At 40.2% G+C, this 24,044-nt stretch overlaps 1 protein-coding gene across 8 annotated transcripts in view; it reads right to left on the bottom strand.

Moving 5' to 3' along the window:
• LOC122543141 (electrogenic sodium bicarbonate cotransporter 4-like) overlaps positions 1 to 23,424 on the bottom strand; it is a 76,711-nt gene extending 53,287 nt beyond the window's left edge. For 7 of the 8 annotated variants that reach the window (XM_043681492.2, XM_043681497.2, XM_043681498.2 and 4 more), the window contains exons 1-3: positions 23,304 to 23,424; positions 8,343 to 8,404; positions 7,203 to 7,388 (exon numbers count right to left, since the gene is read on the bottom strand). In XM_043681492.2, the coding sequence (XP_043537427.2) occupies positions 7,203 to 7,388; positions 8,343 to 8,403 (247 nt within the window). In that variant the 5' untranslated portion in view covers position 8,404; positions 23,304 to 23,424. Of the gene's footprint in view, positions 1 to 3,851; positions 3,939 to 7,202; positions 7,389 to 8,342; positions 8,405 to 23,303 lie in introns of those variants that run through there. The other variant, XM_043681500.2, reaches the window with a different exon arrangement.
• Positions 23,425 to 24,044: the final 620 nt, after the last annotated feature.

Below are 24,044 nucleotides of genomic sequence, written 5' to 3'. Positions count from 1 at the left end.
CTGGGGATCAAGTATCCAATGAGGAAAACACAAACATAGGATATAGGAGCAGAGTAGGTCATTCAGCTGTTCCAGACTGTTCAACCATGCTGACCTCTACTTCATTGCTGTTTTATCACTTTCCCTTGATATCTTTAGTACCAGGAAATGCGTGGGCCTTCCCTCCATTCCAAAACAGGGATACTCACTTTAGAATAAAATGGTTTCAGCACAGACTCGGGCCTTTAGGCTACTGTGCCTGTGCCGGCTCTCTGAAAGAGCAACATCACTCGTCATATGACTTTATCTCTGCATGACTGTATTTATGTTTTCTCTTCAGGTTCTTGTCCATTTTTTTTCAACACTCTGGAACCATCCAATGCTGTAAGGAGTTGCTGCATTTGCTTACTTTCAAATGAAAATTTTGTTTATGCGCTAGTGAAAATGTAGATTGAAAGTGTTATAGTTGTCGAGAACAGATATCCCAATCACTACTGTCATAAAGAGTAAACAGAACAATGGACATAACCGTTTTAGATCTTAGTGAAATTTGCAGGCAACAAATGCTTTAACTGCTAACACTGTTGTAAGTGTTCCTCTGAATTTTAAATTAATGTTTCACTTTACAGTGCCAATTGCAATTTTCCAACCAGTTTGTCTCTGACAGGTCGACACCAAAAAAAAAGGTCAAAGTCTGAGCATATTCAGAGAAACCAGGATGTCTCTACATGTACACTAACAGTAATTGCTCTCCTCACTGCATTTCTAAATCATTCTTGACACTGCTGCCACCTGTAAGGGGTAAAACTACATAATGTGAACACTGTAACACTGAGGTACTGACCAGAAAGACCAAGAAAGGGCTTGCTACCGATCATTCAGAATATGAACATATGAATTAAAAGCAGGATTAGACCATTTGGCCCATTGATCCTCTTCTCTGATTTGGTGAGTTCATGTCTGATCTGATTGTGGCTGATTCTACAAGGCTTTAATTTTTCCAACAAGCTTAATCACACCTGGAATTCCAAGAACTCAGTAAAGAGATAGATGAATGGAAATAAAAGAAACCTAATACAGCACTGCTGATCACAATACTTTATGAGGTGTCCTGCATCATGTGCCAATGATCTATAGATTGACTTGTGCCCAGTCACAAGAAGACTCCTGGCAGAAACCCACCACTACCCTCAGTCAATGCCATCCTTGAAACAAGGGACAACCATTGACAATGATTTGTATTGTTTAGGGCAAATGCCATTCACAAAGACAGCTTCATCCTCTATGTAAATTGGCTGATTATTTCATCTGAATTATTCATCATTATGTACATTTTTATATGATCTGTTAACAGTGAAATGAGTTGCTAGAGCACACTCATCCAAATTAGGGATCAAGCTGGTGAAAAGCATATGTCCCAGTAATGGTACCCAGTTATGATCATGCTGCATTCAAATCCTTCCCCTTGACAAAGCCCTTTGTTCATAAGATTTCTTATCTAGCCTGATATCTGCCTGACAATCCTCTAAATTCTAATCTTTGATAAACTTTCATGAAAGAGTAATGTATGGAAATCAAGGTAAGTGACATCAACAGGAATGCCAAGATTCACAATTTCAAATGTTTCCTTAAGTAATTCACTTCAGTCAGTGAGATGGGACTTACACCATCTGAAGCAATGTAGAGAAACATAAGCAACTGTCCACCTTGTCAAGTGATCAGAAATCACATATCATGCTTACCCAATGTCAAACTGACAACTGCCAGTGTCTAATTTCTTCCCTTTCTTAAATTATAGGACCACACGAACCTTCTAATCTGATGGGAGCTAACGCATATTTTGGCAAATTCTTGGTTACATGAGTCAACGGTTTCCATTTCCTGCAGCACCCTGTGTTTTTGGATCAGATTCAATTATCCCAATCTCAATCTTCAGTTTCTGAGGTTTCCCCAATTAAAGCCACTTGAGCTCTCCAATTCATCTACACTAGGGCGACACCATCACCTTTAGAAGTGAAAATTGATGTAAAATACCTGGTTCACTCAGTACTCATTTATCTGGCCTCAGACCTAAGTTGACCTAATAAATCTCTCCAAAAAACAATGCGGCCTTTGATTGATTCCTGACTTTGACAGAACTGGAAAATAGTCCACCATTGCTACAATAGTTCACCATTATAATTTGTAACATTCCTAATCCTTGCCTTTATTGTCCTCAGTTGCGTTTTGTATTTCTCTCTACTCTCCTCGCACCTGCTGGGAAAGGTATTTCCACTCCACCTTCATTCAAAGGGCACAATTTAATCCATTGCTTCACTTCAGTTTTCTCTTACTTCACCAGCATGTGCATGCTTCTGCTGATGGAAGTTAATCCCATTAAATAGAGTATTAATTCCATTAACCATCCCTTTGCTCCTCAGCATGAATCAGATAAAAGCTTTTGCTTTATCCCTGAAATTAAATGCCTCCGGTATTTGCATTGCTGTCATGTCCTCATTCCCATAATTTACCTATCATTTCCAAGACTGCCGGTTCTTCTGAACTGCAAGTGAAACTTTCTGACTAAAAAGCAATTGTAACTAATTCTTCCGGGCAGGAATTCCAGTTCCTATGGTTACAAACCAATCCTACAATGTTGTCTTCGAGTAAAACGCTCTTAAAGTGGCAATGGAAGGCAAGTCAAATTCTGGCTGTTGCACAACTTCACATTCTTTGACTCATTTGCAAATTAACTATCCGCAAACTCTCATGTGATTTCCATTCCTTTCCATTGTAACCTGTCAGTGAATTTCTGACAGTAATGCAACAACTGATCAAAGAGAATCATCAATGTTTTGTACCCACCTCCAGTAAAAACCATGGGAAGACAGTGTTAAACCGATCAGCTATCTGCAGCCCCTCGAAGTACAATTCAGCCCTATTGTGTATCTGATGAGCTGAGGTTTCATTCAGCCTTCATCATTTTCCGCTGACCTTCTCTCCTCCCCCTCAATGATTCATTGTGAAGTGCACCTCCACAGACACTGGAAGTCTTTTGCTTCCTTTGTTGAAGTGCCAATCTTGATGTGACAATATGTGTCAGGAGACTTCAACAATTGAAAGGCATCGCTGCTGAAACACACACACACACACACACACACACACACACTAGCACTCATCGTGCATTGATTGACCTATACCATGGGCCATAGTGATTTGAAGTCCGGTCTTGATTGCTAGCCTACATACATCCATTGAATGATTACCGTCATCTGACTTTGATTCCACAGCCAGGAGATTGAGCGAGGGGCAGTTACTTTCCTGCTTTATAGGGCACAAGAGAAGCAGAGTCACAGCTATCTGCTCTTGTGCTGTTTCTTCCATCTGATTGGAAGCTTTCATAGTTAGTTTATACGTTGGCTTCTTGCTGTCTTCGCTTAGCAAAAAGGGGAGAACCACCAAATTATTCAAGTGCAACAAATCATGGCCTTTGTTTAAAAGTAACAAGACTATCAAATTCTGGAAGACTTAAAAAATAATGTTTGTCCACTTAAAATCTCAGTTGTATCCAAATTCATGGAGAGAAACCAGCATCAGTGTCGACAAACTGGCACACACCCCCTCTGCAAAGTAGAAACCACTCTTTGTGTATTTGTAAAACCAACTATTGTGAAGTAGAGTTTGAGAAAACAAGAGCAAAGACCATAGTTTTGTCATGACCCAGTTATATCCTGTCCTTGAATGAAGCGATGTTACTGTAGTCTACAAAGTGTTAAAAGTGAAACAAAATGAATTGCATCAGTTCTCTCGTGGCTACAAGACAAACACGCCAATCCTGGCCTCAAAAAAAGCAATTGACAAATCAACAACAAAAACCATGGTTTCGACCCTACCTGGTTCACTCTCACTCATTTTGTCACACACATTAAAAGCAGGCCTGTCTGTGCTCGGGGTAACTTGCTGCAGCCTTACAGAGTGTGTCAAAGCCTGTTACACAGAGCTGCTTGCCCTGGAGATTAAATGGAATAGCACGCCCTTTGCTGAGTTGAGTCCTATTGATGATTATGCCAAACCCAGTAGAGCTTACCCATTTCAATTCTGAGAAAGCTTTGACCTTAACTATTCCCGAACCTTTTCTAAAAGGCTCCCCTGTGCATCAATAAAAATAGCCCCCAATAAATAGATAATTTTTTACATTAAAATAGCCCCTTATCTTTTATTCAAGCTTTTCATTTTTTTTAAACTCTGAAGCTGAAGTTTAGTAAATGGTGAATATTTATTTCTCTCTGTCCATTAATAATGCCCTTTCAGCATGAATCAAAGACAATCAATATGTACCTGCATCTATCAGTTCCAGCACCTTAAGGGAGAATTTCGAAGATATTTTTCATTCACTCAAGAAGGATGGGAATTTGTCAGCCTCCTCCCCACTCTCCTTTCAAAATAAAGCCAAGTTCATGTTTTGAAGGGGAATACAGCTTTACATTTATTTCAATAATTCCACTCTCTCCTCAGGAATAGCAGAAATCACCAGGATTCTGTGGAAAGTTCAGAAATCTAGGATACCTCTTATCTGACAGGAGAGGAACAGAGAATGGGAGAGAGCAACTGTTCTGGGAATCAAAAGCAGGGACCTTGATTGGAATTTGCATTTCAGTAAATTGCTAGGGAGTGGGAATGTTTCTGACTGAGATTTCTGTTGAGTGTGAGTATCAACAAGCATGGCGAAAAGATGGGCAAATAGAGTTGAGGTATACATGAGCCATGATTTAATTGAATGAGGAACAGACTTAAGGGGCTGAATGGCCTCCTCTTGTTCTGAATGCTACATAACTGAATTGTTGCTGATAAAAGTTTCAACGCCAGCCAGATTTATGTTGCATATGGGCTGCAGTAAGTTCCTGTTTACTTGACATACTGGCAGCTTAGGATCCTTACAGAGTTAAGTATAAAATATTCCTTGCACAGGGCCATTGAGTGGCAATAGTTAACAGATTAACATTTGCAATGCTGAGATTTATTTGTACCTTGAATCTCAACTGGAAACAATGTGCCTTTAGTTCCTCCCGACTGTCTATGCTTTCAGAATCTGGCACTGAGCACATAGCAATCCCAATGTCCTTTACACACAATCATCAGAAGCTGACCTGGAAGCTGGTTTTGACCCCTGTGTGACCCCAGTAAGCAGTCGAGCCACAAGTGGCGTGCGGCTGCAACTGAGATCAGGCAATGTGTCAGAACCATTGCTCAGCAACACAGTTCTTGCGACAAAATTGGAAACAAGCGCAAAAACCAAAGTAAAATAGCTAATGGGCCAAGATTGGATACTGTGGAAGTATACCCAGTTCTGGCCGATTGCTGGAGTCACAGGTACAGTTTGAGTATAGGATCGTTATTGTTGAGTATGTGAGGGAATATCTATTTGACATAAACGCCAGACTGTGTTTCGGAGTTCCACCTGAGTATGTCATTACACTGAATGATCTGATTCGTAGTCTGAGGAACAAAAACAAGACAATTCAGGGCATTTTAAACAAATGCCTTCCCTGACTATTGAGAAGGTACCCTATAATTAAGATAAAAATAATAGTGTTGTCTTCAGCAGGGATTCTTTCTGATGCGCAGTTCCTTGGCCAGAATTTCACCAAAGTGAGTGCACTCATGGAGTATACTTGACCACATAGGGAGAGTAATACCACAGCAAAGTGCCCTGTGATCTGTCAGCTCATGCATGAAGCTTCCAGGAGCCATAGGACCAGGTTGGGATCACCCCTCCTTATCTGAAGCTGATTGCACTGATTCCATTTCGCTCTGCTGTCTCAGTGGATTCAGCACAAACTGGGGATTAAACATTGCCCTTATTACTTAACTCATCCAATCACATGATGGAATCTATTCAGTAAATATTTAATGTAGAATAATGAAAAACAATGCCTCTTTCCATCACTTCAACTCACCTGAGTGAATCCACCAAGTTTTCATATAATTGTTTGTCAGCACAGTTTAACCTCGGTGCCTTTGTTCTAGGTTATTGGGTTATCTTGAGCTAGTGATTCTTATTCACCTGATCTTTGCTGTGGAATATATTTTCTGAATCATGGAACAACATTGCTCAGTGACTGCATATATCATTGTTGCCAGTCAAGGTTCTGGATTAATCAAACAGACATACTTAATGCAGGCAACAGTTTAATCATTTGTTGTTAAGTCCATTTTCCTTTGGATTAGGATCTCCACGCTGCTGTGAATAGCCAGGAAAATAAACAATCAACATTAAAAACAGCATGATAGGTTTTAATTTCAAGATGTTATGTTCTTTGTACAGCAACTCATGTCACACTGTAACTGATTTCACATCAAACTGCAGCAGTTCATGGAGGTGATTCAGGGCAATCAGGGATGTACAATAAATGCTAGCCCAACCAGTGATGCCCACATCCCCCAAATAAATAAATGAATAAGCTAGTGTGAACAAAACAACAAATTAAACAGTTTAACCATGTATACTTTTAAAAACCAAACTGCACTTGTAGAGGCAGTCTGTCCAGCTGATGGAATGGCCGAACCGTTTCAATTGGTCTTAAGTGCGAAGGTTTCAATGAATAATGTGTGGTGTAGTCTTAGCTCTTGGACTAAACCCAACGCAGCCATTTATTAAGACCTTTCAAATGCAAGTCAGTGATTCCTACACAAAGGACTTAGGGCCTGGGCTCAGGGTCGGGGCTATCATGCCGTTGTTAGTTTTCTGGGCAACTATGAGATTACGGGAGAAGAAGGACAGAAAGAAACATATAATTCTCTGTGATTAGCCTCAGAATCTGTGGCCTATGGAAGGAAAGGCTGATGGCCTCCAACACTTATGCATCAGGATGAGTTTCTGGTGATCCCATCAAATCACAATGTCTAGCCAAACGCATTTCTATCAAACACATGATTACACTGCTGTTCAGTTTTGATTATTATAGAATGGAATCCTTGGACCTGATCACACTGAATTTGTGAAGTGAATTCAGGATCATCAACCTATACAGTATTGTCCAGGTTAACGATTCATCTCTGGCCACTGCTCTGAGCAATCAAAAGAAACATCACAAGAATGTTGAACACGTTTTTAATTTTCTTTGAATATTCATTATAAACTTTCAGAGATGGGAAAATGGCTGGCTAGTTGCACATGAAATATCACAATCGTGATAAACCTACATGAACCATAACATCTCAACAGTAGATTGTTAATGACTTACTGGTAAAGGCTCTCTCTGTAGCAGTCTGTCCTCTTCCATCTCCTTCCTCGGTATCAGATCTGTACTGCCTGTTGGGATACAATTCCCCCTCACTAAATTTCTCCCGACTTGCTGAGAATTTCCTTCGCCGTCTCTTTCTCCTGTAGCCTTGTGGTGCAGGGATCCCACCATAGATGGTGTTTTGATCTGGACAGAAAAGACATCTTTAGGATCATTTTTAAACAGTTCATTTCTCTGGGAAGATTCAGCTCTTTCATCAGAAACAGTGCTACAACTGTCTACTTTTGCACGATACTGATTCGCAATGGTAGTGTTCAGTCTCAGGAAAATAGGTACAAGGCAAGACCATTCAGCCTCAGAGGCCTGTTTTACCATTGAAATAAATCATGAATGATTTGTTTGTTAAGTCCATCTTCCATTCATCTTGATTTCATCAACATTAACACAATCCCTGCTGTAAGGTTCCATCCTTTTTTCTGATTTCCCCACAGGAGGAAATAACTTTATTCAAGCTTCCTTTTAGATCCTTTCATCATCTTAAACACCTCAAATTGATCACCCCTTTATCTCTATACTCAGTGGAATACAAGTAAGTGCCAAGCAACTGGTCTTCATAAGCAGACCTACTTAGCCCCAGCACTTCCCTGAGAAACATTACCACAATCAAGATGTGGGAACAAGTCTCATCAGCAGAATTTCATGATGCATCATGCAAACACTTTCTAATGAATGCACATCTGAATTTAAAATGAAGAACAAACCCAAACCCAAAAAGGATCACGGATGACTCTAGTTCTAAGTCAGGCCCACAGGGAAACCAGTTCCCAGATAATTTTATGGATCATTTTGTTGGTGGGAAAGTGAAACAGAAGGCTGTTGGGCTCTGATTTGATTTAGATGGAGTTTGCACACAGATACTTCCCGGCAGCATTCATTGGATTTCAGTCAAATGTAGCCACCTTACTGACTGAATGATTCATATCTTTCAGCTAACTTGAGAAAGCTCAGACCAGCAGAACTATTGCCCTGAGACCAGTGAACTACCAGTACTACCCAGAGATCAAATCTGATACCTTCCATCTTAAAGGAACTCAGTGACGCATTGGGTGTATCTCTTAAATTGCACTTTATTTTACTTACCCTCCTCCTCTTCATCATCATATCTTCTCCTTGGATGCCCCACTCCCCTTTCATAATCCATTCTGAATAAGAACAATTTCAATGAAGTTGAAACGAAAGAATTAATGCATTCAGCAGATGTTTCAATAGCAAGTGCAAACAGTGCACAGAGGTTAAAAAGGACAAAGACTCAATTTCTAATCTGTAAAAGGTGTGCTGAAATGTCCTGGGACCATATTTCTCACATGAGAACTCATGATAAGATTATTTGTGTTGCATGATTTGAAATGCCTTGTTCCAGGGATTGATGTGACTTACAGATTGCCTTGATTTTGTTGTGGATCTGACATGATGCTTTGTGTCTTGGTGCTAGGCGTAAGCAACACATAAGGCAAACATCTCATGGATAAGCCTTCATGAGACCGTTGTTGACCTCTCTTGAGTTTCACTATCAGAGCTGTAACTAAATCCAATGAAGTGTGTTGCTCATGTTTCTAATATGTAGAAATTTGCAGCTATTTCAGACAATAAATTTTATTGTGGCTGATTGTTCAGACCCATGACTCAGGGTACAATTAAGAGTCCCTTGGTCATACTTTCTTCCTGGAAAGGTAGAAATGATATATACCCTAACTAATCACAGGCAAATAATCACTGACTCGGCTGGTAGAGCCTACCATTGGGAAGTCAAAAATTTCAAAAGATTTTGTACTTCACATGAAATGCTGAAACAAGGTCCTATAATGGTAACTCTTGAAATATTTAACAGTACAGAATATGCACTGCAGTTACAGATAATATCAGCATTCCTGCTTCACTCGAACCTCCTCCCATTCTTCATTACCTTTCAACTCCCATCAATTGTTTGCTTCAACTATTCCCTGTGGTAGTGAGTTCCACACAACAGAGTAGTTGCTGGCAGACAATCCCCTAGGTGAGGAGTGTAAGGCATTGGATCGGTATTGTGTAAGGTACTGGGTTCTGCTCTGTACAATGCACTATCTGACAGTGTGCTGGAGATTGGAAAGAAACAACGGGCTGAATTTTACCAGAGGTTGGCGATGTGTCATTTTCATTGATTTTCATGAAGGATTCTTTGAGGCCAAAAGGACTTGCTTGTGCTATTGTTCTACAGTCATCTTGCCAACTAGGTATCACGGCCCTCAGGCAGACCACTTGACCCAGAAGCATTCACTGTTGCGGGGCCATCTCAGGATTCCTGACACCAGTTCTATCTTTAAAAGGTCATTGCAGCAGAACAAAATGAATCCAATGAACAACTTCCAGTGTCAGTCCAGGGACTTGAGGGATGTTCAGTTGGTCACTGGGGGTGGTCACAGTGTGGATCCTCTCCTTGTAGTGAATAGTGCAGCCCATCACCTCTCTTAGCTCTTTCTGTCATTTTGAGAGCCATTTTCTCCTGGAATGTGACGAAGGGAAGGATTGAGTGGAAGTGTCTGGCACAGATGCTTGCACTGGGGAAAGTGGTGAGGTGTCCCGAGTGAGGGGGTAAGAGGTGCAGAGGCCATGCAGAGTTAGTAGGTTGGGGGAATTGTTTGAGTGAGAGTGAGGGAGGAAAGAGATTGCAGGCAATAGTGAAGCCATTAAAGTTTATTGACCTTCATGGCATATTGTTGGGCTTTCCATGCTGTCAGTCTGTATCTGCCAGACGTAGTTCATGCCATTTCTTTCGACACAGCAGATAAGAGGAAATTAGTGCTCCCTTTGGGGAGTGGGACCTGGAGGTCCTAGTCATTGGGTTGGTGCATACATGCTCCTCCCACATCACTGGCACAGGAGGCTACAGCCCCAGACCCTGCCAGCCTGGTCTAAGGTTGGCACCCAGGTCAGTGCAGTTTTAGCCATCTGGAGGAAAGTCCAGCAATGTGCCATGAAGGTTAATAAACTTTAATGCTTCACCCAGATAAATACCACCATTTGCTCTCCAACACCTCACACTCTCTCTAGGTCTGTTACTGCACCCAGCTCCCACCAAGGTTCCTGCTCCACCACTCTCACTATTGCCTGCAATCTCTTCCCTCTCTCACTCTCACCCAAACAATTCCCACAACCTACTAACTCTGCATGGTCTCTGTACCTCTTACCCCATCATTTGGGACACCTCACTACTTTCCCCAGTACGAGCATCTGTGCCAGACACTTCCACTCAATCCTTCCCTTTGTCATATTCCAGGAGAAATGGCTCTCAAAAGGACAGAAAGAACCAAGAGAGGTGATGGGCTGCACCATCCACTATGAGGAGAGAGTCCACACTGTGACCACTCCGAGTGGCCAACTGACCATGCCCAAGTCCCTGTACTGACACCAGAAGTTGTCCTTGATTCCTTGTCTCTCTGAACCCGACTGAGGACTGTTTCCTTTAGACTTTGAGACATGGCTGTTTAGTTGAAGCACTTCCAGTGTGTTTGTCACATAAGCTGCTGGCACATGGTGTAGGTTTCAGGCTGATGTAGCACAGTGACATACAGCGACACTTTCATCCTCTTGACAAATCACTGCTGACAACCATAACAAGCCTTCTGGCTTTGTGGCTGCGCTAAAAAGGCAAGGCAAATTAGAAATACTTGCAACTTATTAGCTCCAGATGAGGGAGTCAAGCACAAAAAGGGAAGGCAAGGCAGAGATACTTTGAGCATAGAAATAGGCACAAAGGGAGTGAATGCTAAGACAATAAGTGAGAAGCCCAAAGTTGGCTATCTTTCTCAATATGCAAAAGTATCCTTTCTCAATATGCAAAATAAACTGAAGGACAGCAGATGCTGGAAATCAGAAACAGAAACATATATACTGAAGATGGCGGGAAGGCGGAGACGTAAACAGTTGCTGAAGATGGAACCCAGAGGGAGAGAACAGTAATTTGTCAGACAAAGGAATGGGTAAAGGTCAGCCTGGGAGAATGAATAGCTGCTAATGGTGACCATTAGTGGCTAACAATGGGTGGTTTGTGGTAGCAGCCCATGTGAGGGCAAGACTTTGTGTGTAGCCATTGGGGTAAGAACATGGGAGAAACTGCTCAATGTCCAAAATCATTGAATTCAACATTGAGTCCAGAAGATTGCAGGATTCCCAAGTGGAAAATGAGATGTTGTTCTTTCAGCTTGCACTGAGCTTCACTGGAGCACTGCAGCAAGCCTGAGACAGGGATGTTTGTCAGGGAATAAGGTGGTGTGTTGAAATGGCAGCCAACTGAAAGCTCAGGGTCAGATGCTGCCAACCCTGCTGAGTATTTCCAGCAATCTCTGACTTTGCTTATTATTTCCAGCATCTTTTTTTTATACATATGGTACTCTTGGTCAGTGTATAGCGCTGTCATTTATAATAATATTATCTTAGTTTTACAGCCCAAATTCTTTTCTTCTTCTGACATCTTGGAACTGATGATTAATTCAATCATGGGGAAGAAAATGGTTTGTGAGGGCCTATACGACAGTTTTTTCCAATCAGTTCAGGAAGGATTCAGGTGAGAGGTCCTTGTAATTCTCACAAAGAGGCAATAGAGAGGGTGGAGATTATGGGTGACAAGGTGGCTCAGTGGTTAGCACTGCTGCCTCACATCGCCAAGCACCCAGATTCAATTCTGGCCCCAGGCAACTGTCTGTGTAGAGTTTGCACATTCTCCCAGTGTCTGCGTGCGTTTCCTCTGGGTGCTCCGGTTTCTTCCCACAGTCCAAAACATGTGCAGGTCAGGTGAATTGGCCATGCTAAATTGCCCATAGTATTAGGTGCATTAGTCAGGCCGAAATATAGGGAAATGGGTCTGGGTGGGTGACTCTTCAGTGGCTTGGTGTGGACCTGTTGGGCCGAAGGGCCTGTTTCCACACTGTAGGGAATCTAACCTAATCTAATAGCCGGCAAAAGAACTGTATCCAACAATAGGACTGCACTGAATTCAAAACTTTCAGATCAAATCACTACTTCCTTTTCTCAGATAGTGGCAGCTGGTAATTATTCTGCTATTGCCATTTTCACCTCTTCTCAAAGCATCTTCTTGTTCTTATTTTGTTCTCCTCTTCTTTTCTCTTGCATCTTTTTGTCACTCAACCTCTTTCACCTTCCACATGATCAAAGACTCTCTGTTCTGTTCTTTCCTCTCCTCCTCTTTTCTCTGCCTTTCTACTCATTTAAAGCCCATTCCCTCTCTAACCTTTATGAGCTTCTCTCTTCATAGCAGCTGCCAGAGTTTTCTGTAATAGCACTTCAGTTCGGTGACTGTTTCCTGCAGCTGAAGCAGAACTGGCACTTGTAAATTGTGTTGTGGAGACTGAGTTGGTACACTGATTCTCAGAAGAAGAAAGAACATGCTATTATCTGCTCTTTACTAGAGGACCTCATTCTTGGGGCATCCTTAATCACATAGACATGTATGAGCCAAGGTCATGTGTGACTTTAAGTCTGAAAATTATTGACTGCTATTCTCCTCTGTACTCTTCAAAAAGGATTTGTTATTCATGATTATCAACATTGAACTGCTAGAACTGCACTTCTCCATGTGAAAAACATATCTGCTCTGCCTTCAACAAATTTAAAGTGTGAAGTATAAGCAATCTTAAGGAAATTACTGGCACTGACAATTTATTTCTCTTATCTCAATTCTTATATTGCAATCAGTATACCCTGGCTGTGGTTAATGAACTCAGCACAGAACCAGGGTCTGTTTTGGGATCTTATGGAATGGTGTTGCAATGAAGCAGGCAGTGGCTTTCCCCATTGCACTATTGGGGAGTCTACTGCCCAGTTCCAGTTGTCCTGAAATATTGAATTCACAACATGGCAAACATGTGCAACCGGGGACTGTTCTGACATTGGGCAAACAGCAACGTTTAACATTGTTCAAGTTATCATTCATGATATTTTGAACACTTCCATCAAGTTTCAAATATCCCTTTAACGTAAACTGTTAAAATGAGAACAGCCTTAGTTTCTCCCATTTCTCGATGTAACTGAAATCTCTCATCCCTGGGTGGTCATCTCTGCAACTTCTCTGAGACATTGACATCCTTCCTCAAGTATGATGTTCAAAACTGAGTACCAGACTACAGCTGGGGCCTAGCTACAGATTAACACTGACAAACTTTTCTTTTGTACTCAATTTCATACATTAATCCAACAGTCTTCTCAATTTTCCCTTCCACCATTGCTTTGTATCATTGGTGCACTTTGAAATTATACCGTGCACATCCAATTCCAAGTCATTCATGTGCATCGGAATGTGCAGAAGTCTAATACTGACCCCTGAAAGAACATCAAGGGCATTTCTCTCCAATTTTGAAATCAACCATTCAACAGCACTATTTACTTTTTGTCTCTTTGAAAATTTCATTACCAAGTAGTCACTTTTCCTTTAGATGACAGAGAATGCAGGGTGACTGAACTGGCACCATAGTATAGGAAGACAGAAGGGAATGTTGTAGTTGTAGCGGATAGTATAATTAGAGGGGTTGACACTGCTCAGTGTCAGAAAGAACAAGAATTCAGACGGATTTGTTACCTGTTCAGTATCAGGATTTGGGATATCTGGTTAAGGCTGAGAAAAACTTGTATTGAGAGGGCAAGGATCCCATCATTCTAGTCTATGTAGGTACCAACAATGTGGGCAAGACAAAGAAATCATAGAATTCCTACAGTGTGGAAACAGGCCCTTTCGCCCAACAAATCCACACTGACCCCCCGAAGAATATCCCACCCAAACCCATTTCCCATTACTCCTGACTAATGCACCTAACCTACACATCCCTGAACTCTATGGACAATTGAGCATGGCCAGTTCACCTAACCCACACATCATTGGATTGTGGGAGGAAACCGGAGCACCCAGAGGAAACCCGCACAGACATGGGGAGAATGTGCATGGGGAGAATCTAGAAGGAGAGTTGCTCGAGGGTAGGATCGAGCCCAGGTCCCTGGCACTGTGAGGCAGCAGTGCTAACCACTCAGCCATCGTGTCGCCCTGACGGCGGGCCAAGAAGATGGCTCTGCACTGTCAGCATGAGAAACCGGGCATCACATTAAGAAGCAAAGGCCGTAATTACTGGATTATTACTTGAGCCACATGTAATCTCACAGAGGGCACATCACATATACTGCATCATTCAAAAAAATTAAGTGGGAGAACTGATTTCAGTTCATGAAGCACAAGAACCTGTGTTGGGAAAGTGGGATCTATACCATGAGGAGAGTCTCTATAATGATTGAACCAGGTTGACCTCATTGACTACATGGTCGGTGATTGGGGTTGGTAACCTGGGCCAGTCAGGAAAGCCCCTGGCTGACCAATGTACCCAGGAGATAAGAAGCTCGTCAGTTCAGGGCTTTGACTCTGAGCTGGCTGGCCCAAGTCAGCGTACTTTGCACAAGTAAATAAGGGGTGACTTGGTGATGGGATACTGGCCTCTGTGCAGTTATTTCAGTCTCCATCTGAACTGTGCTAGGGCTGGTATTCTTGTGAGTCGCATCATTAGAGAAATAGAGTGGATTTTAAATTATGTTGTGGAGGCAAGGAATCAATTTGCGAAGGTGTGTTAAATCAGAGTAGAGACAAAGCAGAAGAGGAAAATACAAATGCAGGAAATGATGGACAATTGGTGGCAGGAAGGGTTAGAGAGAAAAAAAATTGAAATGTAAATCAACAGATAATGGTAAATTTAACAAAATAAAAAAAATAAACTGTATCTGAATGCGTGTAGCTTGCAAAACAATATGTGAAGTGTCAGTGCAATTGAAATAAATAAGTACAATCTGTCAGCTATTATAGAGATAATAGCTACAGGGTGACATGAATGCTTTCCTGAATATGTAAGGACACAGGACATTTAGGAATGATTGGAAGCTATGAAAAGGTGCAGGGATGGTTGATGGTGTAAGCACAAGAGAGAGTGGTGAGTTACATTCCGGAAACTGGGATGGAAATGGTTTGTGTACAGATGAGAAACGATTACGGTAAGATGTTGCTTTTGTGTATGGTGTGCAGGCTCCGAACAGTAACTACATGGTAGGGTGGAGTATAAAATAAATTATGGGACCTTGACAGAATGGCACAGTGACAATCATGAGAGATTTTAATTGATAAAGGCTGGAAAGGGCAAATGGCAAAGGTAGCTCAACGTAGAATGTTTCCAAGTTAGTTTCTTAAAACAGTAAATATTGGAGCCAACCATAGAGCAGGCTGTATGAGACATGGCATTGTGCAGTGAGATAGGATTAATTAATATTAGGGGTGAAGGTACCCTAAGTAGCAGCAATCATAATATGTTCAATGTTTACATTCAGTTTGAGGGACAGATGAAGTATGCCCAAGACTATTCTTTCAAAATTAAAAATTAAATTAAAATTAAAAATCTATAAGATTATACAATTACATTGGCATGAAAGCCAAGCTCGCTAAATTGAGTTGACAAATAAGGCTGAAGGATAGATCAAGAGAGATGCAGTAGCAGCCATTTCAGAACACACAGAACACAATAACAGAACACTTTGCAATCATTCCAAGGGGCAGATTCAACATCTGTGTTTTAGATCAGGTTAAAGATACATCACGCCTAAAGAAAAAGAATGTTATGCAAAGACAAGTGGCAGGTCAGTAGATTGGACAGAATATAAAAAAAACAAAAAATGTTTTTTATAGATTAGATTCCTTCCAGTATGGAAACAGGTCCTTCAGGCCCAACAAGTCCACGCCGACCCTCCGAAGAGTAAATCATCCAGACCCTTATAATTACCCTTGACTAATGCACCTAACACTGTGGCCAATTTACCTGATCAGCACATCTTTGGATTGTGGGAGGAAACTGGAGCACCCAAAGGAAATCCACGCAGACACAGGGAGAATGTGCAAACTCCACACAGAAGTCACCCGACGCAGGAATCGAACATGGGTCTCTGGGCGCTGTAAGGCAGCAGTGCTAACCACTGAGCCACCGTGCCACCCATTAAAGAAATTAGAGGAAAATAATTAGAGAATGAAATAAAGCTAGCCAGAAATATCAAAACAGACATTAAGGTTTTCCACAAATAATTAAAAATGAAAACAGTTAACTAAGTGAACGTTGGTCCAATTGGAAGTAAGTCTGGAGAATCGATAATGGAAAATAAGGAAATAGCAGACTAATTGAACAAGTATCTTGTATCAGTCTTCATTGCTCCAGAAGCAACAATAAATCTGGAAATTGAAGAAAGGGAGGAACTCGGCAAAATGTCAATCACCAGAGAAGTGGTACCGAATAGGTTATTGGATCTATAGGCCAATAACTGCCTGGGTTCTGATGGACTTCATCCTCTGGTCTTCAAAAGTAGTGGCTGGTGAAACATTTAGTGCATTGGTTTTCATTTGCAAAACTCCCTAAACGAGGGGAAGCTCCCATTTAGATGGGGAAAAAAACAAATAAAACTCCTTGATTCATAAATGAAGGAGGCAGAAAGCAGGAAACCAGAGATGAGTTAACTCAATATCTGTAATTTGAAAAGTTTTTAAAAAAAATTATGATATCTTTGATAACTTCAAGGCATTTGGCAGAACCAATGTCATTCCAAGAGCGAGAAATCTTGTTTAACTAATCTATTGGAGTTATTTGAGGAAGTAATATGTTCTAAAAACAAAAGGAACTAGTAACTGTATAGTGCTTACCTTTTCAGAAGGTGTTCATAAAGGTTATTATGGAAAATTAAAGCTCATGGTGTAGAGGGTACCATACTGACATGAACAGAAGACACACTGGCTAACAGGAAGCCGAGATTAGAAATGAATGTAACTTTTTCAGTGCTGAGACATCAGTGTTTATAATTTACATAAACGTCTTGGATGAAGGGATGGAAGGTGTGGTTACCAAATGTACTTGTAACACAAAGACAGGTAACAAATGGAGTCATGAAGAGGACATTAGGAGATGACAAAAGGATAGAGATTAGTTAAGGCAGTGGGCAAAATCTGACAAATGCGGGAAAATGGGAAACTGTCCACTTTTGCAGGAAGGATAAAAGTTGTTGAAATATTATCTAAATGCTGAGAGAATGAAGAGCACTGAGATGCAGAAGAATCTGAGTGTCCTAATGTATAAATCACAAAAAGTTAGTATGCGGTCACCGCAAGTAATCAGGAATGCTAATAAGAGTCTTATCATTTACTACTTGGGGAATTGAATACAAAGTAGGGAAGTTATACTTCACTTGTACAGGACACTGAGGAGACCACATCTCCAGTATCATGTACAACATTGGTCTCTGTATTTAAGGAAGAATGTTTCTATGTTGGAAGCAGTTAAGAGACAGTTTACCAGACTAATACCTGGAATTGACAGATTATCTTATGTGAAAAGGTGGGCAGGCTAGGTTGGTATCTGTTAAGAGTTTAGAAAAGCAAAAGGCAACTTAATTGAAACAAATTAGGTCTTGAGCAATCTTGACAAGGTGGATATAGAAAGACTTTTCCTTCAATGGCAGAATCTCAAATTAAAATCATAGAGTCATACAGCATGGAATCAGACCCTTCAGTCCAACTCGTCTATGAGTCACTGTTTAAAAATAAAAAGTTGCCCTTTTAAAACAGAGATAAGGAAATATATTTCCTCACCGATGGTTGTGAGCATTTCGAATTCTCTTCCTGAAAAGGCAATAGAAGCAATGAGACGAAAAGTTCCCAGGGGTTTGTGGGAAGCAGATTTGAGGTTAAAATCAGCCATGATTTTTTAAAATGGTGGAGTAAGCTTGAGGGGCAGATTGCTACTCTTTTTATTGAATGTTCATAATTCCATCGGCTTCAACTTTGCTATCATTTCTATTTATATATTTTAGAAATTTATATATTTTAATTTTCATTTTACAAATCTTACTGGAGTTCTTTTATTGATCCACATTCTCCCAAGTGCCAGTTAATTCTTCTGCGATCATTTCCTGTCAATTTTTCACCGACTGCCTTACACTTACTGGTCTGTCAGTACGCTATTTGCCTCTTCCCCATTGCGATAAAATCTTTGCAATGAGAAGTTTTGGAGAAACTAACTTTACTTGACTCTGCATCAAAATTGAAATTGCAACAGGTAGTGCAATATTTGGCTATACTATAGTTCATTATCACACCAAATCCTGTCATTATGCACTCAATGAAAATGGTTTATGTTTTCTGGAATTTCCTCCTTTGGAAGTCTACAGTTATTTGCCAGGTTTGCTGCTCAGTGTAGACAACAGTGGTGATAATTTAATTCATTCATTTTACATACATTCATATGTTCTGTTTGATTGTTGGCTTTGTTGGCAACACCCAAGACTAATTTCACTTCCTAGGCTCCACCCAAATCTGATGTCATGAGGCAGAATGTCAATTGTGAGAGGATCAGCAGATTATTTACAATTGCTAATTTCATGACTTTGCATCATAACATTCAAATCTTGTATTTTCATAAGTTCATTTTTAACACCAGATCATAGCTAGCCCTTTAAATTACTTAAAATTACTTAAAATTGATGGTTTGTATTGTCATTTTACCAGTGCTGGAAAATCAATATTTTCAATGTGATTCAACTGTCAAACCTAATTAATTGTCAAATGAAATCCCTCACATTGAGCTTCTCAAAATAATGATTGTAATTTGTGTGTGTAGTATATAAAATGAGCAAGTGTCACTTCATTTGCACAAGTGCACTGTGATGGAATCAGAAAGCTTGAAGCATTATGAAAATTGCGAGAGCCCAGCATACCGCTGCAAATTCGCATTTTTGTGAAAATGGGTACAGGTTGCTTTTGAGAAACGCAACATTTGAATTTCGTACCTTAGGGAATTAGTTAGTAAGTCCTCTGCTGATGTGCTCCCTTCCTTTAGCTGTGAGCCTGTGGCTTTGACTTGTCTTTTGGTGGAGAGTGTCAATCAATTTGAGAGAGATCACTGTGCAAGCTCATGATGTAACAACTTTAAATCAGTGTGCATGGAATCTTGGTTTAAAAACAATTTCTCCAATTCACAGAATAGACAGCCAGAATGAATATTTTGTTACTTGACAATATTTTGAAAAGTAAAATAGTTCCTGTTCTTAGAACAGTAAGTTTTTGAGCTTCATAAAAAGCTTCTGTTAAGGAATGGTTGAGCTACACTGAATGACAAATATTTGCTCTGAGAGAGAACAGTGAGTGAGTTACATGGTTTTAATGTTGCTGAGCCATCCATCAATATTTAGGATGAGAAGTCCATATTCTGTTGTAGATGGCTTTTAAATCACTTCAGGGGACATGATATGTCAGAGGCAGAATATTTCCTGCATTGAAAATTTAATAGCGTACTCATAACTTGCCCTGATTGCAGATTGCCTTTAGCTTTGCAAATTGTCCCAAGCCAATGTTAAACAAGAGTTTGAGACAGTGAATCCAACATTACCAACAGTTTGGGATTGTATTTTACCAAGTCTGGTCATTATCTGTTACTTGCCAACCAGAATTAATATGCTAGTTGAACCAGATATTCTTGAGTTTTGGTGGTTGATTGGAGCATGAGAAGGGCTTATAGAATTATTGAATTTTACAACACGGAAAGACACAATTCAGCCCATCATACCTCTGCAGGCTCTTTAAAAGTGCTGTTCATTTAGTCCCATTTTCAACTCTTTCCACACAGTCTTACAAATGTGCTCTCTCCAAGTATGTGTCCATTTGTCTTCTAAAAGTTATCATGGAACCTGATTCCATCAATCTTTCAGAAAATATGTTGGAGTTGGTCACAGCCCTCTGTGTGAGAAAACTGTTTCCTCAATTACCTATTCCTTCCGCTGTCAATTACGTTAAATCAATCACCTCTGATTAGCAACTCACTTGCTAGTTGAAAAAGTGTCTCTCAACTTGCTCTCACGCCTTAATTTGGTCTCCTCTTAAACTTCTCTGCTCTAAGGAAAAGAATCCCAACTTCTGGCTGGCAAAAAAAAGTCATGAACAGAGGAAAAGCTTTAATGTGAAGGGGGATCACATACAGAAGAGACACAGTCCCTCAAGGCAGCAAATCCAAACCTATAGCTCTAGGGATGACTAAAGAGAAAATGAGGCTTCTGTTTTAAAATTTATAATACATGGAGAAGCAAGATATAAATCAAAGGTTTAGAGGGGACAACTCATGAATGGTTTTTAACTGAGGAAATGAGGAGAAACTATTTCCAATGGGAAAGGGTTAGTAATGAAAAGACACATATTTAAGGACTGCATGAAAATGGTACAGAATGAATACCAAAGTGAGATATTTGAATTTTGTTCTCACACAACTGATTATCAATCTTGAACTATTTTTGACTGATTAAATGGATTAGTTAGACTCTTTTAATCTCTTCGTCCTGGATCAAATCAAATTTAAACATATAGCATAAAACTCTTTGCAGTCCAGTGCTAGTTGTTGGGGGCCATCAAGTAATGTGTTACATCAGCCTCAGTTTAGTGCCTCACTGATATCAGTCGACAGTACCAAGCTGCCATTAATCACACTGAGTTCGAGTCTGGGCCCAATTAAGACAGTCAAAAGCAAGTTACAATGTGGAATGAACCTGAAAGGATGGTGATTGTAACTGGAGAAAAGAAACTTGCATGTCGATAAGACAGAAGCACAGGGGTGGCCATAATTGAAGAAACCTTTCCAAGAATTGATACGGTTTTGATGGTACAATTCTGTTCTGCTTGTTTTGCTGAGTGTCTACATTCCAAATATAATATTGTGGAGATTGAAACATCTGTATTAGGAGATATATTGATCAAGGAAACATGACTGTCTAAGAGAAAATCTGTCTATCAGTGTAGCAGTTTCAGAGAGAAGGGCAATATTGCAATGTTAGTAAGACTACATTATTCCTGGTATTGAGGGCACCTCTTCTGTTCTATTTCAGGATGATGTCCTTTAGGCTTGGTTGCACTTATTTACATATTACTATTACTGATAGAAACTAAATCAATGCTGTCAAAGGCACTTTGAATGTAAGCACATTTGTGACAAGCCCAGTCTGTGTAAAATGCATTTCCTCTTGCACAGTAAAGCCGCTTTAGCAAGCTGATAGCTCATACAATTTCATTTTCCCCCAATTTAATGAGTATCCAATCTTTGTGAAGTTCCTGAAGAGTCCACTTATTGGGTTCAAAAACAAATTTGCTGGCAAATGTGGTAAAAGAACACATTTTAAAGTATTGGTCATGAAAGGAAGACTGATAACAACTTTCCAGCATTCCCAAAAGGTGATAAAGTTGCAGGTAGTAAGGAGCACAAAAAAAGTCATGGGATGTTCAGCCATTTCTTTCTTCATTCAGTTGGATCAGGACAATTCTGAATCTTAGATGAATCTGTATTTTAGCCCAGCTTGATTCGGTGACCCTCTATAACTTTGGCTAATGAAAATATCTCAGTTTTCAGCCTTTTACTAGGAGAGAGGAATCAGAAAAAGTATCTGACGAAGAAATGCAAAACTGAAGGTTTACCGTGTTAGTTTTTAATGTATTCTGATAACAGGCTTACACAGTAAATATTGAATGTGTCATTTTATTACACGTACTGGTAACTAATGGACATCTTTCATTGATTGTATTATTTGTTGTGATATCAAATGTTTCATTAGTACAGCTAGAAAAGTAGTCTAACAATTTTTAAACTGATACCTGTTCATACTGTCTGTTATGCTGAGATATTTCTCATAAATTCCACGAGCACATGAATTAAATGCTGCACTTTGTTTGCACATCCTTTCATTTTTCTTCTGCCCTGTTTTTTTCCTTGCTACAAGCACTTGATTGAGTCCCTTCATGAATGAAAGGCCATTAATGGAATTTATTCCAGCAAAAGCATTTCATGGCAGTACCAGCAGTTCTCAGTGTAACCAATCTCCAACCCTTAAAGCAAAGCACTCAATCCATGGGGAGCTCAGAACAGAAAGGAAATTATTAAATGACTGAGTTATTTATACAGGGAGGTGATGGCATAATGGTACCATCACTGGATTAATAATCCAGGCTGTTGTGGCACAGCTTCTCTACCTCAGAGGCAGGAGGGTGAGGTTCAATTGCCACCTGCTATAGAAGTATGTTCTAACATTTCTGAACAGGTTGATTAAAGTATCTACAATCTAGATTGGATTTAGACTGAAGACTTTTAGGAACTGTCCATTCTTAGGCATGGGCAGAACACTGGAAATTTCTCTTGTTACCTACCCAATCACCATCTGATACTTTCAGTATTTTACGCCCAGACCCGTTGGTATATGAGATCAAATGGCCTATAAATACCCGAAGGTCAGAAAATTGTTGTTATCAGTTACTTGGTAATCAAACAGAGACACTTCAGAACTTTGCCTTTACTTTTAAGATTGGCCAATTTATTTTAGGGAAGTCGAAGCAGGTTTGTTACCATTCTGAGCCTTTCTGCTCCCCCCCCCCCCCCCAAAGACAAGCTCAGTAAAACAAAGGAAACCCGAGTCAGAGGCAAGGAGGTATTCTTAGTCTGGGCACAATAGTCTCATGAAGAAATGCTTCGACTCAGTGTTGTCTGTACTGTTTGTACAGTATTACAAATTAGTACAATCAGTGCCCTCTTTCTGTGTCATCCCTATCAGGCTTTGTACAAATGATATCATTCTGACTGCTTGTATACACATAGAGTCATAGAGTCATAGAGATGTACAGCATGGAAACAGACCCTTCGGTCCAACCTGTCAGTAAAATCAAGACATATACTCCAAAAACACATGTTGTGAAATTCAGAAATTAGATTGAGATTGTAGTCAATAGTGTGGTTCATCTTCATCACTTTAAAAAATTCAAAATAATGTTGCTTTTAAACACAGCTCTACACCACGGCAAAAGCCCACAGAATCCAAAGCATGTAGGAATGATTGTGAGCGTAAAAATATACCACGACCTGTTTGGTCAAACCCACAGTTTAAAAATATGAGACTTTATCAAATTATTCCTACGATATTTAGAGCAAAAGCACACCAGCTCCTTTTGATTTGTGACAATCTTACCTTCGGATCTTTGTGGACACAGAAGCAACAAGAGGCAACCTAAATGAGTCTCATTGAATGGTCCAGATGAACAACAGCATCCTTTGGTCAAATTGGATATAATGCATATCCTGCTTTAATGTTCTGTGCAATGAGAGCTAACACTCATCAGTTCTACAGTGAGTATTGACGGATGGAGCTGTGTCAGGCTGATTTTTTTAGGCAAAATCAATTGAAGTTTCATGCTTTGAAAGGTTATATCCATGGTTCAAATCAATCAACAACCTTTAACTGCAAAGAGAGGATTTAAAAGTAAGAAAGAGCTTACATTTATTTAACACCTTCCATGAGCTCATGACATTAGAACATGATCTCAGAGCAATTAAGTACAACTGAAGTCATGGCTGTAATGTGGGAAGCCATTGTATGCATGAGAATCTCTACAAAAAGCAATGTGAATATGACCAGGGAAAAATGTGATATGATAATGACAGCCTCTTTTTTATGTTGCTCAAGTGATAAACATTGGCCAGGACATGAGGGAGAACACCTCTGCTCTTCTTTGAAATGTCCACAAAATCAATTCTGTCCAAAATAGGTGGGGAGGTATGAGCTCGAACAAGAAAACAGCAACTTTGACAGTACAGCACTCCCTCAGGCTTTCACTGGGCTGTCAGCCTAGATTCTGTGCTGACATTTGTGAAGAGGGACTTGAAATCCAGTACCTTTCAACTTTGAGGCAAGAGTAAGACACACACAACC

Source organism: Chiloscyllium plagiosum, unplaced genomic scaffold (assembly GCF_037043375.1).
Source record: "Chiloscyllium plagiosum isolate Xiang-an unplaced genomic scaffold, Cpla_swu_hap1 HiC_scaffold_48, whole genome shotgun sequence".
Taxonomy (NCBI): domain Eukaryota; kingdom Metazoa; phylum Chordata; class Chondrichthyes; order Orectolobiformes; family Hemiscylliidae; genus Chiloscyllium; species Chiloscyllium plagiosum.
This window is presented reverse-complemented; position numbering and strand designations above follow the sequence as displayed.